We start from the raw sequence: 15,642 nt of genomic DNA, 5'->3' as shown, positions 1-15,642 counted from the left end.
CGCGCGCGCGGCCGGGGGAAGGGTTTGGGTTGCGGACAGGATCCGAGCAGCCCCGGTCCAGGCAGGCAGATATAGAGGGAAGGCCCAGAGTCCATAGGTGTCTGTGTAACCAGTGTACCCTTGGCCTAACGGGTTCCCACAGGCCAACACTGCTTTAGTTCGGGTTCAAGGGACGGAGCAACATTTTTATAGCGCCTGTCACATCCTTGGAACCTCAAAAAGTGCTATACAGCCAATGAAATGCAGCCACAATTGTAATATGGGCAATTCGGCAGCCAATTTGCGCACAGGAAGATCCCACAATCAGCAGTATGATATTGACCAGATAGTCATGTGGCTTTGTAGATAAATACTGGCCAAAACCAGAACACAGTAAGAGTTTTAACAACACCAGGTTAAAGTCCAACAGAGGAAAACCAGAACACCAGGAAAAAACCCCTTCGCTCTTATAAGTGACTGGGAATCTTCATATCTACCTGAGAGGTTAGATGGGGCTTTGATTTAACATCTCATTGAAAAGGAAGGAGGCCTTTTTGACAGTGTGGCACTCCCCTCATTGGTATACCCTCCTGCATTTTATACTCTTGTTATCTGGAACAGGATTTGAACCCATCATCCTTCTGATTCAGAAGTGCCAATGCTGCCACTGAGCCACAGCTAATGATGCACAAATCTGTAATGTAGGCGGGCAGACAGGTGAAGGGGGAAAAAAATTCAAAACAAATGTTTGAAGATGCAATTATCTTCAATATTCAGTGTCAAAACATCGGTTTGAGAGGAATTGAAAGGACTTATTCTCTTAGTCTGATCTGATAGTGGGTCTATAGTTCTGATGAGAGGTCCACACCATAAATGGGGATCATCTATGCGGATGGACTGCAGACATTTTATGATTTTTGATTTTCCAGCACTTGCAGATTTATTTTGTTATCATTTTAACATTTTTGTATAATTTGTTAACAGGCTGGGATAGTTGTACGGAAAGACAAGTGTGTAGTTTGCCAGGATGAACCGGCCAAAAGCTGTGGCAATCCGGCGCCCCAGCAGTGCCAAACCCAGTGGTGAGTGAAGCCTCTTATAAATTATGTGGATTTATTTTATTTTGCCAGAAAGTTATTGCTTAGTACATTGGACTTGGTAGAGAGCTGCCTGAAAGAAAGTAATAGCAAATGCACCAGCATTCTGTTTGCATTTCTTGTTTCCCGTATGGATTCCTTAAAATTGGACCTGGGATTCCAACTGGGCCAATTTCCAAAATGTGCAGCAAGAGGTAGGGCAGCATTAACGCTGTTGATCTACAAGAACTTGATGATCAGACTGCCATTTAATTTGGAACTGTTGCCCCGAGGTTGGAACAGGAATAGGCCACTCAGCCTCTTAAACCAGTTCTGCCATTCAGTTGGTTCATGGTTGATCTTAATTCCATCTACCCTCTTTGGTTCCATAATCTGTAATACCTTTGCCAAACAAAAATTGATCAATCTCAGTTTTGAGAGAGTCTGCAGCCCATGTTCTGGTCGAGTTGAAAGGACAGTGTGACAGGAAAACTCCTCTTCTTCAGAAAAACCCTCTTTAATCAACTTTAGCTGCTGGACATGTATCTGATCTCCAATATTATTCCCGGTGTTAAATTCTAAATTTGAAGAGACAAACCTTACTTCTATTACTTGCTTGAAACATATAGGATTCTGAAAGGGCTTGACAAGGTATATACTGAGAGGATGTTTTGCCCTCATGCAAGAGTTTAGGACCAGAGGGCACAGTCTCACAATAAAGGAGTGCCAGTTTAAGACTGAGATGTGGAGGAATTTCTTCTTTTAGAGGTTTGTGAGTCTTTGGAACTCCTTGTTCCAGAGAGCTGTGGGGGGAGACTCCTTGTGTATATATAAGGCTGAGATAGATAGATTTTTGATCAGTAAGGGAATCAAGGGTTATGAGGAAAGAGCAGGAAAGTGGATGTGAGGAATGTTGGATCAGCTATGATCCTATTGAATGGCAGAGCAAGCTTGAGTGGCCGAATGGCCTATCCCTGTTCCTATTTCTTATGGTATTATTGAACTTGTTTTTAAGGTTTATAGATGGGAGGGTAACTCTGCAAACTCCATACATATCCCCATCTCATTCGTTTTTCTTGCATTTCTTCATTTTATTTCCTTCAGGTCATCCGCCCCCTGGGGACTTTATAGCACTGGGTTCGAAGAGCCAGGCGTCTGATGTTAAGGCATCAGGAACACTGTTGAAACCAGCACAGACGGGGCTGCAGTCCGATAGGAAAAGAGAGGGATCGTCGGCCATAACTTCAACCTCTGGCCTCTCAAAGCGCCCAAAGATCTCCTCCACTCCCCCACTGAGTGCGCTTGGACGTCTAGCAGAGGCTGCAGTCGCAGAGAAACGGGCCATATCACCTTCGATTAAAGAGCCATCTGTCATACCAATTGAAGGTAAATGTCGCAAGCAGCAGGGCATCGCATGATATGCACTTGGCTTCATGACCTAATACCTGGTGTTAAGTACAGTACAATTCTCCACATTCTTACTCCTGATGTTTAAACAGTGTTGAAATCAATATTCAGTGTTCTTTTTGTTATTCTTTAATTCATTCAAACATTTCCAGAATTTCTAAACAGAAAGAACTTGCATTTACTTCATGTCTTTCACAAGCTCAAGATGCTTCAAAGCACTTTACAATAACTAAAGAATGTTCGAAAGTCACTGTTTCTGTACAGGAAACAGTCAGCCAAGTTCCCACAATGACCAATGAGAGAATGTCCTCAAAGTTTTATGGATGCTAACTGTAAATGACTGTTGTGCGGGACACTAAGAGAACTTTCCTGCTATTTGAAATAGTGCAGGGAATCTTTTATGTGTATCTGAGAGGGTACACAGGGCCTTGGTTTAATATTTCATCCACAGGATGGCAAACAGAAATTTCTTCAGGCAATCTTTCAAGTTTTGAAATCTAAACTTGACAAAGTGATCACTGCTTGGTTCAAGTTGATTTAAGTTTTTGTTTTTGAGGAGGAGGTGGTTCAGGTATATTTGAGATACATTCCACAAGAGGGAAAGGGCTCTCTGAATGCCATGAGACAGAGAGTAAGAAAAAGCAGAAAAAGGCTATGTATAGTAGATCTCAGGTTAATAGTGCAAGGGAGGACCAGGCTGTATTGAAAATGGTCAGAGGGGAAGTGAAAAATGGAATAAGAGGTACAATGGGAGTGTGAGAAGAGTCTGACAGCTGACAACAGGGGGTCCAAAAGTCTTCTGGAGGCATATAAATAGTAAAAAGGTAGTAAGAGGAGTGGTGGCACTGACTAGGGTCCAGAAAAGGATCAGAGGCTGAGGCTGATAAGGCTGAGGTCCTAACTGAGTACTTTGCATCTATCTTTATCAAAGAAGAGGTTGCGACCAAAGCCATAATGAAAGAGATGGTGATTGAGAAATCAGATAGGTTTAAAATTGATAAAGCAGAGGCACAGAAAGGTTGGCTGTACTTGAATTTGATTTGACACCAGGAACAGATGATGTATCCAAGGATGCTGAAACAAGTAAAGGTGGAAATTGTGCAGGGAATGGCCACTTATGGTAGTTAAGCATGGGGACTGGAGAATTGCAAATATTACACCCTTGTTCAAAGACATGTGTAAGGGTAAACTCAGTAACTACAAGCCAGTCAGTTTAATCTCGGTGGTAGGAATGCTTTCAGAAATGATAATCCAGGGCAAAATTAATAGTCTTGGCCAAGTGCCGATTAATTGAGGAAAGCCAACATAGATTTGTTAAAAGCAAATCGTGCTTACCCTCATCAAAGAACTTGATCAAGTTAGTTAATGTTATTCATGTTGTGTGTAGATTTCCAAAAATGTTTGATAAGGCATCACATAATAAACTTGTCAGTTGAAATTCATGGAATAAAAGGGACAGTGGCAGCAAGGACACAAAGTTGGCTACTGATGGGAATCAGAGGGTAGTGATGAAAGGTAGTTTTTGAACTGGAGGAAGGTATATAGTGGGATTCCCCAAGAGTTGGTACTAAACCAGTGTTTTTCTTGATCTGTGTAAATGACTTAGATCTGGGTGTGCAGGACACAATTTTAAAATTTGCAGACGACCCAGAATTTGGAAGGGGGTGCAGGAACAGAAGGACCTAGGGTATATGTGCATAAATCAAATGAAAATGGCAAGGCATGGTGATCAAATGATTAAAAGGACTTGATAGATATAGGCATAGATACTAAAGCAAGGAAGTTATGGTGATTTAAAAAAAATAAAACACTGGTTTGGCCTCAATTGCAGTGTTGTGTCCAATTTTGGGTACAGAATTTTGGGAAGATTATGAAAGTTTGGAGATGGTGCAGAAAAGATTTATGAGAATGGTTCCAGGGACGAGGGAATTCAGATATTTGGATAGATTGGAGAAACTGCAGTTATTCTCCAGGGAAAAAAGTTGGATAGAGGTGTTCAAAATCTTGAGGGGTATACACAGAGTAGATGGAGCGAGAAACTGTTTCCATTGGCAGAAGGGTCAAGAATCAAAGAATATAGATTTTAAAATGATTGTTTGAAAACCCAAAGGCAACATAAGGGAGAACGTTTTTACGCAGTGAATGGTTAGGATCTGGAATGCACTGCCTGAAGAGGTGGTAGAGGCAGTTTCGATTGTGACTTTCAGAAGAGAATTGAATAAGCACCCGAAGAGAAAATTAACTTGCAGGGCTACAGGGCAAAGCTAGGGATGGATCTAACTGTAGCTAAATTGCTCTAGTTGAGAACCAGCATGAACACAACAGGCCGAATGGTCTCCGCCTGTGCTGGACCCATTCCGTGATTTTATGAATGCTCTTTTGAATTTTGATGGTCTCCCAAGGTTTGGATTTTGGTCTTTAGCAAGGCTGCTCTATTTATAAAAAAGAAACAATTTACATTGTAATCACAAACACTTCCTATGTAGTGATCCATTTAGGTGATAAATATGTCTGGAGTGGCATTGAAGTCATTTATTATCTAAACTTGAGACACGTTAAATGCCATTTATCCATTCAGTTTTACAATTTATAAGGTGATGTCTGTTGTGGGACAAGTTTTGTTTTATTTTTCCCCAATGCACACATTGTGTTGGGTACCCATGATATATGGTAACATTCACAGTAATGGATTAAAGATTACAATATTAATCAATGAATTTGAATAATAATCCATGATTCAGTGCTAGGCAGTAACACTGTCAAATGCTCCACTGGTTTGTAAGGACAATTGATCTGCAGAGTTTTTTTGAATCATAGAATCTTACAGTACAGAAGGCGACCACTTGGCCCATCGCGCCTATGCTGACCCTCTGAAAGAGCTGCTAATTAGATCCACTTCTCTCTAACCCTGAATGTTTTTCCTTTTGAGTGAAAGAAAGATTTGCATTTCTTTAGTCCTTTTCATGACCCCTGTACACCTCAGAGCACTTCACAGTCAATGAAAGTGTAGTCACTATTGTAATGTAGGCATTTGAAAACCGTGTTGCAGTTGATGAAAAATAGGAATGTTCACCCTTACGATCACTTGTAATTGCTTTTTAAATGTAGATCTCTTCTGATGGATCATTGGATTCATTATGTACAGTAATTGAATCTTATAAACCAGCAAGCTCTCTGGTTTAATCCCCTGCTTCTTTAGCTGCTGCCAGCCCATTGGGCAGGTATTTTCCAGTCTCCCCTCGATGTGTTTTCCAGCAGCAGAGGCAGCTCGCCATTGGCCGCCAGCCGGATCTTCCAGTCCCGTTAAAGTCCAGGATGTTTTGTATGGCTTGTTTACCCTGCTGCCGGGGAACCTGCTGCAGGGAGTTGCCTTCGGTGGGATGGGAAGATCTAGCTGGAGAGAAGAACCAAGTAATCCCGACCTTGGTTTCCACTCTGCAGTGCTGTCCCATGACCTGAGCTGAATATCCAGGAATTCAATGCCTCCTGGCTGTATAGCTCAGTTAGCTGACTGAGGCTGGGCCACAAAATCTTGCAAACGTGGAATGAAAGGCACCCATCTCTCGCCACGGGGTGCAATTCTGGATTTATCTAAAACAGTTTGGTTAAGAAGAGTGAGTGATTTTGAGTTACTTTTGCTACAGTTCCCCCAGCGACGCTGCTGGATGAAATAGAGGCTGCAGAACTGGATGGAAATGATGACTGTATCGAGGGGTTGCTGTGCGGAGCAGTGAAACAGATGAAGCTGAACCGAGTGAAGCCAGACACCACGCTGTTTCTCAGCCTGATGTACTTGGCCAAAATCAAACCGAACATCTTTGCAACAGAGGGTGTCATCGAGGTAAGCATTGGTGGGTATGGATTATTCTGGAGTAACGAGAGGAACTGCTGAAGAAAATAAGATCAACTCCATCTAATTTGCCTTCAACCATCCTGATACAATGATTGAATTCTTGACGAGCCACCACAATCGATCTCCATCCGTTCAGATGTGAAGTGAGGAAAACCCCTGTGGTGGAGAATTTTGGGAATCATAGCCCCAAAGTCACCTGTTGCTCGTAAGCGTGCAGCACACTCCACACATCATGTTTCAAATGACTCATATACTGTGTTCCAAAAATATTGTTTCCTAGATTAAATCTGTCTAATTTGCATTTGAATAAATCAATACAATATACTCCCGAGGGAACCTGTTACATAGCTGATCATTCACTTGCTGGCAGACTAGTTTTGAATTTAACTTTTTACGAGTGCAAGCTACATCCTCTGGTTCTTCTGTTTTAGTTGAGGTGAAAGAGTTAACCGTAACTGAAATGATTTAGTCCCTTTTTATGAAAAGGAACAGTTCAGTTTACTGCACATAATGCCTCTTTCAAGGAAATACCCACTCGATGGAGCTGGCCAAGAGCAGATGATGAATCCAATCTGGCACCTTTCTAATCGATGATATATACTGGGTGCCACATTTTGCCACGCAGTCATTACGGACTGTTTGGAATACTAGTGTGGATGCTTTTATAGGGAAAATAGTGAGGGGAATAGGAATGGAAAAGCTATCTGGCAGCTAGGTATAATGAAGGAGGTAGGGGGGAGGATGCTCTTAAGTGTAAACAATTGCATAGATCAGTTGGACTGAAAGACCTGTATGTTCCCTCTACATTCTCTGCTATTTTAGTGGATACTAAAGCTCTTCTTCAGGAGAGGAATGGAAAGAAGATTAGAATGAAAGGAGCATTGCCCAAGTTTTATTGACATGTCTTTAATATCATGTTTCCACTAGGCCTTGTGCAGCCTGCTTCGACGCGATGCCTCCATTAATTTCAAAGCCAAAGGGAACAGCTTGGTGTCTGTACTTGCCTGTAACCTCCTCATGGCAGCTTACGAGGAAGATGAGAACTGGCCTGAAATCTTCGTCAAGGTACAACAAAGGAGAGTAAATTTAATATTGGTGGTGGTGACATTGGATTGTCTCCTGAATACACAGCTGTGTCACAACAGTAGTGGAATCTGTTCTTTTTACTTTCTCCCACTTTGATCCTTCATAAATGGTTTGAGGTTTGGGGCAGAATTTAATCCAGCCCATTTATAAGACCCTCGTCAGACCCCACTTGGAGTACTGTGCTCCGTTCTGGTCGCCTCATTACAGGAGGGATGTGGAAATTATTGAAAGGGTGCAGAGAAGATTTACAAGGATGTTGCCTGGATTGGTTGGCATGCCTTATGAGAATAGGTTGAGGGATCTCAGTCTTTTCTCCTTGGAGAAACGAAGGATGAGAGGTGACCTGATAGAGGTGTACAAGATGTTGAGAGGTATAGATCGGGTGGATTCTTGGAGGCTTTTTCCCAGGGCTGAAATGGCTGCTACGAGAGGACACAGGTTTAAGGTGCTGGGGAGTAGGTGCAGAGGAGATGTCAGGGGTAGGTTTTTCACTTAGAGGGTGGTGGGTGAGTGGAATCGGCTGCCGTCAGTGGTGGTGGAGGCAAACTCGATAGGGTCTTTTAAGAGACTTCTGGATGAGTACATGGAACTTAATAGGATTGAGAGTTATAGGTAAGCCTATATATAAGCCGAGGTAGGTAGGGACATGACCGGCGCAGCTTGTGGGCCGAAGGGCCTGTTTGTGCTGTATTTTTTCTATGTTCTATTTCAACAGGAACCATGGCAGCTGAGTCCACTTAACCTTTTTGAGAGGACCCAACGATGGCAGAACCTTCCTGGTTGAGTTCAAGGGTGGAAGAGGCTGATGCATGGTTCCTGACTGCGGTGGCAGGCTGTTAATTAGGCTCCATAAGAAACCAATTGTCACTGATTACCCCTGAGCCCACCACAATTCACTGGTAGATCAGGGATTAAATAAGAGCCACATGTCTTTCTCCTGTTTCCCAAAGGCCGCCCAGTAAACCCTGTTGGGCTTGGCAGTGCTTTCTGGGGTAGTGGAGTATTTGTGGGCAGGGAGTCGCGCTTTACAGGTGTTCAGTGGCAGATCAAGAGACCCAGTAATGAGGGGGAACACCAACACCATCTCTTGCCCTTGTCTCTGACAGCCTCACCCCTCCAGGGGTGGCAGGGTGGCACAGTGGTTAGCTCTGCTGCCTCACAGCGCCAGGGACCTGGGTTCGATTCCCGGTTTGGGTCACTGTCTGTGTGAAGTCTGCACATTCTCCCTGTGTCTGCGTGGGTTTTCTCCAGGTGCTCCGGTTTCCTCCCATAGTCCAAAGTTGTGCTGGTTAGGTGCATGCTAAATTCTCCCTCAGTGTACCTGAACAGGTGCCGGAGTGTGGTGACTAGGAGATTTTCACATTAACTTCATTGCAGTGTGAATGTAAGCCTACTGTGACAAATAAATAAACAAACAATGACCCCCCATCCTGCTGTCACACACGTTTGACCTGGGGCCCCTCAGCAATCCTGGAATTCTGGATGGTGCCACTGTTCCCAGTGGCACTGACGGCCCTGAGGAACTGTTGGCCTCTGATTACACGGCAGCTCCTAGTGGATGGAACTTCCGCTGCCAGGGTCCTGAATCTGGGGGAGCAAAAGAGCACAAGAATCAGGAGCAGCAATAGGCCATTCAGCCGCTTGCGCCTGCTCCACCCTTTTAAAAGATCCTAGCTGATCTGATCGTGGCCTTAATTCCACTTGTGGTCTCTCGTAAGGCATTGTGTTGGGCCCTCAATCATTCACAGTATTAATGACGCTCAGTGAGACAGAAAAGCAAATGCGCAGATCTGCTGATGACACGAAGATTGTAAGTGTAACATTACAGAGGAATTTAGGTACATCAAGTAAAACTGGCCACCTATGGGGCAGCATGGTGGCACAGTGGTTAGCACTGCTGCCTCACAGGGACCCGGGTTCAATTCCAGCCTTGGGCCACTGTCTGTGTGGAGTCTGCACATTCTCCCCATGTCTGCGTGGGTTTCCTCCGGGTGCTCCGGTTTCCTCCCACAGTCCGAAAGATGTGCGGGTTAGGTTGATTGGCCATGCTAAATTGACCCCAGTGTCAGGGGTTTAGCAGGGTAAATATGTGGGGTTATGTGGATAGGACCTGTGTGGGATCGTGGTCGGTGCAGAGTCGATAGCCCAAATGGCCTCTTTTTGCACTGTAGGGATTCTATGATTCTGTACTTTGGATTCAGAAAAGATAAAACTGAGTACTTTCTTAATGATGAAAAGCAAGAAACAATGGAGATCCAAAGAGACTTGGGAGTCTAGATACCGACATTAAAACGTCACAAACAGGCAGCAAATAATGGAAATGGTTAATGGAATCCTGCCCTGTCTATCTAATGGACTAGAATATAAGGCTTTAGACTTGTTTCAGAATAGTTAGACCACACCTGGAGTACTGTGAGCAGTTCTGGGTATCACACCTTAGCCAAGATGCACTGACCGTGGAGGGAGTGCAGCAAGGATTTACCAGAATTATGCCTGGACTCGAGACTTAAATTATGAGGACAAATGACACAAACTTGGATTGTATTCCCTAAAATTTAGAAGGGTATGGACTGATTTAATTCTGGTTTTTAGGATATTAACGGGAACAGATAAGGTAGATAGGGAGAAATTATTTCTACTGGTTGGGGAGTCTGGGACTGAGAGAATTAATCTAAAAATCTGAGCCAGGTGGTTCAGAAGTGTAATTAGGAAACACAAAAGGTAGAAATTTGGAACTCTGTCTGTAATCCCACACATTTATCGTGGCTAATCCCATCTGACCTACACATCTTGGGACACTAAGGGGCAATTTAGCATGGCCAATCCACCTAACCTGCACATCTTTGAAGATTTTTGTTAACCAAAGGTATTAAGGTTTATGGGGCAAAATCGGGTATATGGAATTCAGCCACGACCTAATTAAAATACAGAACAGGCTTGGAGGCTAAATGGCCTGCTACTGCTTCTATGATCCCGAGTTCCAAGTTGGTGATGGTGCTACAGAACACGATGGTAGATGATTGAAGATCGGGACTTGTCTCCACAAAGACTGTGATGGCCACTCCTACCATTGCTGTCATTGGTAGATATATCTGGGACAGGTCGTGTTACGATCAGTCTCCGGTCAAGGTCCCCAAATTTGTTACCCTCTGTGGGAACTGTCTTGGCATGAGCCCCAATTTGTTAAATTCTGGACGGGATATCCCAAATTGTTATGCCCCTGGGTGAGGAGGGATGAACTGACTCCCTTTCTTTATTCAACCCCCTTGGTTGATCACAGCAAGATTACTTCAAAGGGATCCCTTCCCTTGCAGATACCTTTCCCAGTTCTAATGTATTATCATAGAAATCCTACAGTGCAGAAGGAGGCCATTCGGCCCATCGAGTCTGCACCGACCACAATCCCACCCAGGCCCTACCCCCACATATTTACCCGCTAATCCCTCTTACCTACACATCCCAGGACTCTAAGGGGCAATTTTTAACCTGGCCAATCAACCTAACCCGCACATCTTTGGACTGTGGGAGGAAACCAGAGCATCCGGAGGAAACCCACGCAGACACGAGGAGAATGTGCAAACTCCACACAGACAGTGACCCGAGCCGGGAATCGAACCCGGGACCCTGGAGCTGTGAAGCAGCAGTGCTAACCACTGTGCTACCGTGCCTTTTAATGTCTTAAAAGGAGCCCATTTAGCCAGGCTTTCTTGAGTTAAAGAAAGAGTGAGTTTATTAGATACTAAACGCAAGGGAAATAATAAAACACATGCACAGTCCAAAAGTAAGTTTAAAAACAAGATATACTAATCAATCTTTGACTTGTTCGTGAGGAATACATTGAGGCTGTTTTGAGATTTGTTCCAGTAGAGCTGACGTCAGCAGTTGAATAGTTTAGTTTTGAGATTTCAGGGTAGCTGAAAAGTTGCCCTGCTTCCTTTTCAGCTGTGGTTTTACTGACTTGGCTTGCTTCAACAATCAGAAAGAGAGCAAGACTTTTACTGCCAGGACAGGGATGACTACTGTGTCTTTTCTTGCTTATGTGATACAACACACACACACCCAGCACTAGTTCACACACCAAGTTTTGTAGCTTTTTTTTAATGACAGATCCTTGTGTATTCCTGGGAGGGGAAAACCCAAAAAACAGCTCTGGGGCATGGCTTACAGGACATACATCCTGTTGAGATGATAATCAGCTTCCATTATCTCCACAGGAGATGCCAGTTCACTTTTGCTTGGCTTCTTTCTTTGAAATACCTATTGTGATATTCCATTTTTTCTCTTCATTTCACCCACACAGGGATTTCTCAGAATTTATGTCCTCAACTGTCTTTGGCTTGTATTTCCATGTATAGAAACACATGTCTCATTTAAAAGTTGAATACGCCCGTATGTAATTCATATGTAATGTGTAGTCTGTTGCTTGACTAGTCTGTGGGAAAGCTCTTCCAATTTTAACAGAAGTTTCCAGATTTTAGTGGGGAGGACTTCACATTTGACTGGACAGGGTGTGCCTTGGCCATGTTGGTTGCCGAGGTTGATGTCTGCTAGTCGGCCCAGTTTTATTCTCAACATAGTCAACATAAATAATTGATACAGTGGAGTGGCTTGCTAGATTGTTTCAGAGGGCAGTTAGAGTCAGTTGCATTAAGAACAAAGAACAAAGAAAATTATAGCACAGGAACATGCCCTTCGGCCCTCCAAGCCTGCACCGACCATGCTGCCCGACTTAATTAAAACCCCCTACCCTTCTGGGGACCATAATCCCATTCTATTCATGCACTTGTCAAGACAAGTCACTACCGTATCCGCTTCCACTACCTCCCCCAGCAACGAGTTCCAGGCACTCACTACTCTCTGTGTAAAAAATCTGCCTTGTACATCTCCTTTAAACCTTGCCCCTTGCACCTTAAACCTATGCCCCCTAGTAATTGACTCTTCCACCCTGGGAAAAAGTTTCTGACTATCCACTCTGTCCATGCCTCTCATAATCTTGTAGACTTCTATCAGGTCTCCCCTCAACTTCCATCGCTCCAGTGAGAACAAACCAAGTTTCTCCAACCTCTCCTCATAGCTAATGCCCTCTATACCAGGCAACATCCTGGTAAATCTTTTCTGTACCCTCTCCAAAGCCTCCACATCCTTCTGGTGGTGTGGCGACCAGAATTGAACACTATATTCTAAGTGCGGCCTCACTAAGGTCCTATAAAGCTGCAACATGACTTGCCAATTTTTAAACTCAATACCCCGGCCGATGAAGGCAAGCATGCCGTATGCCTTCTTGACTACCTTCTCCTCCTGCATTGCAACTTTCAGTGACCTGTGTACCTGTACACCCAGATCCCTTTGCCTATCAATACTCCTAAGGATTTTGCCATTTACTGTACATTTCCTATCTGTATTAGACCTTCCAAAATGCATTACCTCACATTTGTCTGGATTAAACTCCATCTGCCATCTCTCCGCCCAAATCTCCAACTGATCTGTATCCTCTGGTGGTCCTCATCGCTATCCGCAAATCCACCAACCTTTGTGTCGTCCGCAAACTTACTAATCAATCCAGTTACATTTTCCTCCAAATCATTTATGTATATTACAAACAGCAAAGGTCCCAGCACTGATCCCTGAGGAACACCACTTGTCACAGTCCTCCACTCAGAAACGCACCCTTCCACTGCTACCCTCTGTCTTCTTTGACCGAGCCAGTTTTGTATCCACCTTGCCAGCTCACCTCTGATCCCATGCGACTTCACCTTCTGCACCAGTCTGCCATGAGGGGCCTTGTCAAAGGCCTTACTGAAGTCCATGTAGACAACATCTACTGCCCTACCCTCATCAATCATCTTTGTCACTTCCTTGAAAAACTCGATTAAGTTCATGAGACACGACCTCCCCTTCACAAAACCATGTTGCCTCTCACTAATACGTCCACTTATTTCCAAGTGGGAATAAATCCTGTCTTGGAGAATCCTCTCCAATAATTTCCCTACCACTGATGTAAGGCTCACCGGCCTGTAATTATCTGGATTATTCTTGCTACCCTTCTTAAACAAAGGAACAACGTTGGCTATTCTCCAATCCTCTGGGACCTCCCCTGTAGCCAGTGAGGGTACAAAGATTTTTCTCAAGGCCCCAGCAATTTCCTCCTTGCCTCTCTCAGTATTCTGGGGTATATCCCATCAGGCCCTGGGGACTTGTCTACCTTAATGTTTCTCAAGAACCCCAATGCCTTCTCTTTTTGATCTCAAGCTATCTACACATCCTTTCCCAGACTCATCATCCACCAAGTCCTTCTCTTTGGTGAATACTGACGCAAAGTACTCATTTAATACCTCGCCCATTTCCTCTGGCTCCACGCATAGATTCCCTCCCTTGTCCTTGAGTGGGCCAACCCTCTCCCTGGCTACCCTCTTGCTCTTTATATATGTATAAAAAGCCTTGGGATTTTCCTTAATCTTGCTGGCCAGTGCTTTTTCATGACCCCTTTTAGCCCTTCTTACTCCTTGCTTAGTGACTTTCTACTTTCCTTGTATTCCATACTTGCTTCAAGTGTTCCCAGCCTCCTAGCTTTGACAAATGCTTCCTTTTTCTCTTTAACTAGGCTCACAATATCTCTTGTTATCCAAGGTTCCCAAAACTTGCCATACTTATTCTTCATCCTTACAGGAATGTGCCAGTCCTGAATCCCTATCAACTTGCACTTGAAAGCCTCCCACATGCCAGATGTTGATTTGCCCTCAAACATCTGCCCCCAACCTATATTCTTCAGTTCCTGCCTAATATTGTTGTAATTAGCCTTCCCCCAATTTAGCACCTTAACTTGAGGATTACACTTATCTGTATCCATCAGTACCTCAAAGCTTAGTATGACCAAATTGGATGAAGATGACACTTTGTTTTCCTTGAAGAACCATGTGGAATGTTATGACAATCCAGTTATTTCAAGGTCACTGTTATTGAGATTGCAGAATTAACTAATTAATTGTGTTGAAATTCCCCAGCTTCTGGGATTTGAACATGTGTCTCCAGATCGTTAGTGCAGCTCCCTGGAACACAAGTCCAGGAATACAATCACTATCCTGCCGCATCCAAACCTTTACTGCAATGTGTTTTCTCTCATTGGCTAAGTTTTTGGAAGCAACAGTTCAGCATTTGCTGCCTCTTTTCTTTTGCAGGTGTACATTGAGGACTCACTTGGGGAACGTATCTGGGTGGACAGTCCCCAGTGTAAAACGTTTGTTGAGAACATTCAAACTGCTTTTGGCACAAAGATGCCCCCAAAAAGCATGCTGCTTCAGGCAGACGGGGGCAAGATTGGCGGCGATCTCAGCGCAGGTGAGAACTGCAAGACCGGAGACAAGATTGTAAATGCCATGGGGAAGGAAGGAATAACCAGTAATCAATTAAAAATAGAAAAAATGCAACAACTCCATCAGAATCTGACAGTTTTATCTGCTCAGCTAACTTCATTGCAGTGTTAATGTAAGCCTACTTGTGACTAATAAATAAACTTTAAAACTTTACTTTAAACTTTTACTTTACTTTTCCCCGGAAATATATCTATGTTATTCATCTCAAATACTCAATAACAAGTTCCATATTCTAACTACTATCTGGGCAAAGAATTTTCTCCTGAATTGCTGATTGGATTTATTATTTATTATCTCTAAGTTGTGCAATGTATAGTGGCAGCCACTCTCCTTACACTGTCCTGCAGGTGGGAGTCCACACCCTTCTACACCTGATGATGATGATAATCAGACCGAGCTGCTTATTGCAGAAGAGAAACTAAGTCCAGATGTGGAATCGGGCCAGGTGATGCCCAGGTAAGAGCATTTGTGTTATTCTTTGGTGACCATGGCAAGGTACAGGCAGCAGGGGATGAGGACCATGCTGGAATAGGGCCTGAAGCCTGAGGTTCTGAAATGTTTTGTAGTTTGGTATCAAAAGTGAATTGCTGAAGCCCAGTGACAGAAATACACTTTGAGCAGCAGGTCCTGTTATTCCCTAGCCTGAGGGGCACGTTTAACTGATGAAATGAGTCTATAAAGGTTATTTTGCTGCGTGCACTACCCATAAAAAGGAGAAGAGTCCCAGATTGGGACCTAGGCTGTGATTGGGATGTGAAAATGTACAAGAGTCGAGAAATGAGACTGGTATGACTTTTATGGGCTGTCTGTAATTTTCAGTTTTCCAAAGTCTGGAGAATGCCTTTGAGTGCCTGGATTTAGAGAATTAATT

At 43.7% G+C, this 15,642-nt stretch overlaps 1 protein-coding gene across 1 annotated transcript in view; it reads left to right on the top strand.

The window, feature by feature from the left end:
* Window positions 1–54: 54 nt before the first annotated feature.
* ints1 (integrator complex subunit 1) overlaps window positions 55–15,642 on the top strand; it is a 101,165-nt gene continuing 85,577 nt past the window's right edge. The window contains exons 1-7 of the mRNA XM_078239863.1: window positions 55–483; window positions 964–1,061; window positions 2,160–2,441; window positions 6,107–6,303; window positions 7,243–7,380; window positions 14,577–14,736; window positions 15,119–15,228. Coding sequence (XP_078095989.1) covers window positions 1,007–1,061; window positions 2,160–2,441; window positions 6,107–6,303; window positions 7,243–7,380; window positions 14,577–14,736; window positions 15,119–15,228 — 942 coding nt within the window. The 5' untranslated portion in view covers window positions 55–483; window positions 964–1,006. The remainder of the gene's footprint in view (window positions 484–963; window positions 1,062–2,159; window positions 2,442–6,106; window positions 6,304–7,242; window positions 7,381–14,576; window positions 14,737–15,118; window positions 15,229–15,642) is intronic.

This window comes from Mustelus asterias, chromosome 23 (genome assembly GCF_964213995.1).
Source record: "Mustelus asterias chromosome 23, sMusAst1.hap1.1, whole genome shotgun sequence".
NCBI classification, from domain to species: Eukaryota; Metazoa; Chordata; class Chondrichthyes; order Carcharhiniformes; family Triakidae; genus Mustelus; species Mustelus asterias.
This window is presented reverse-complemented; position numbering and strand designations above follow the sequence as displayed.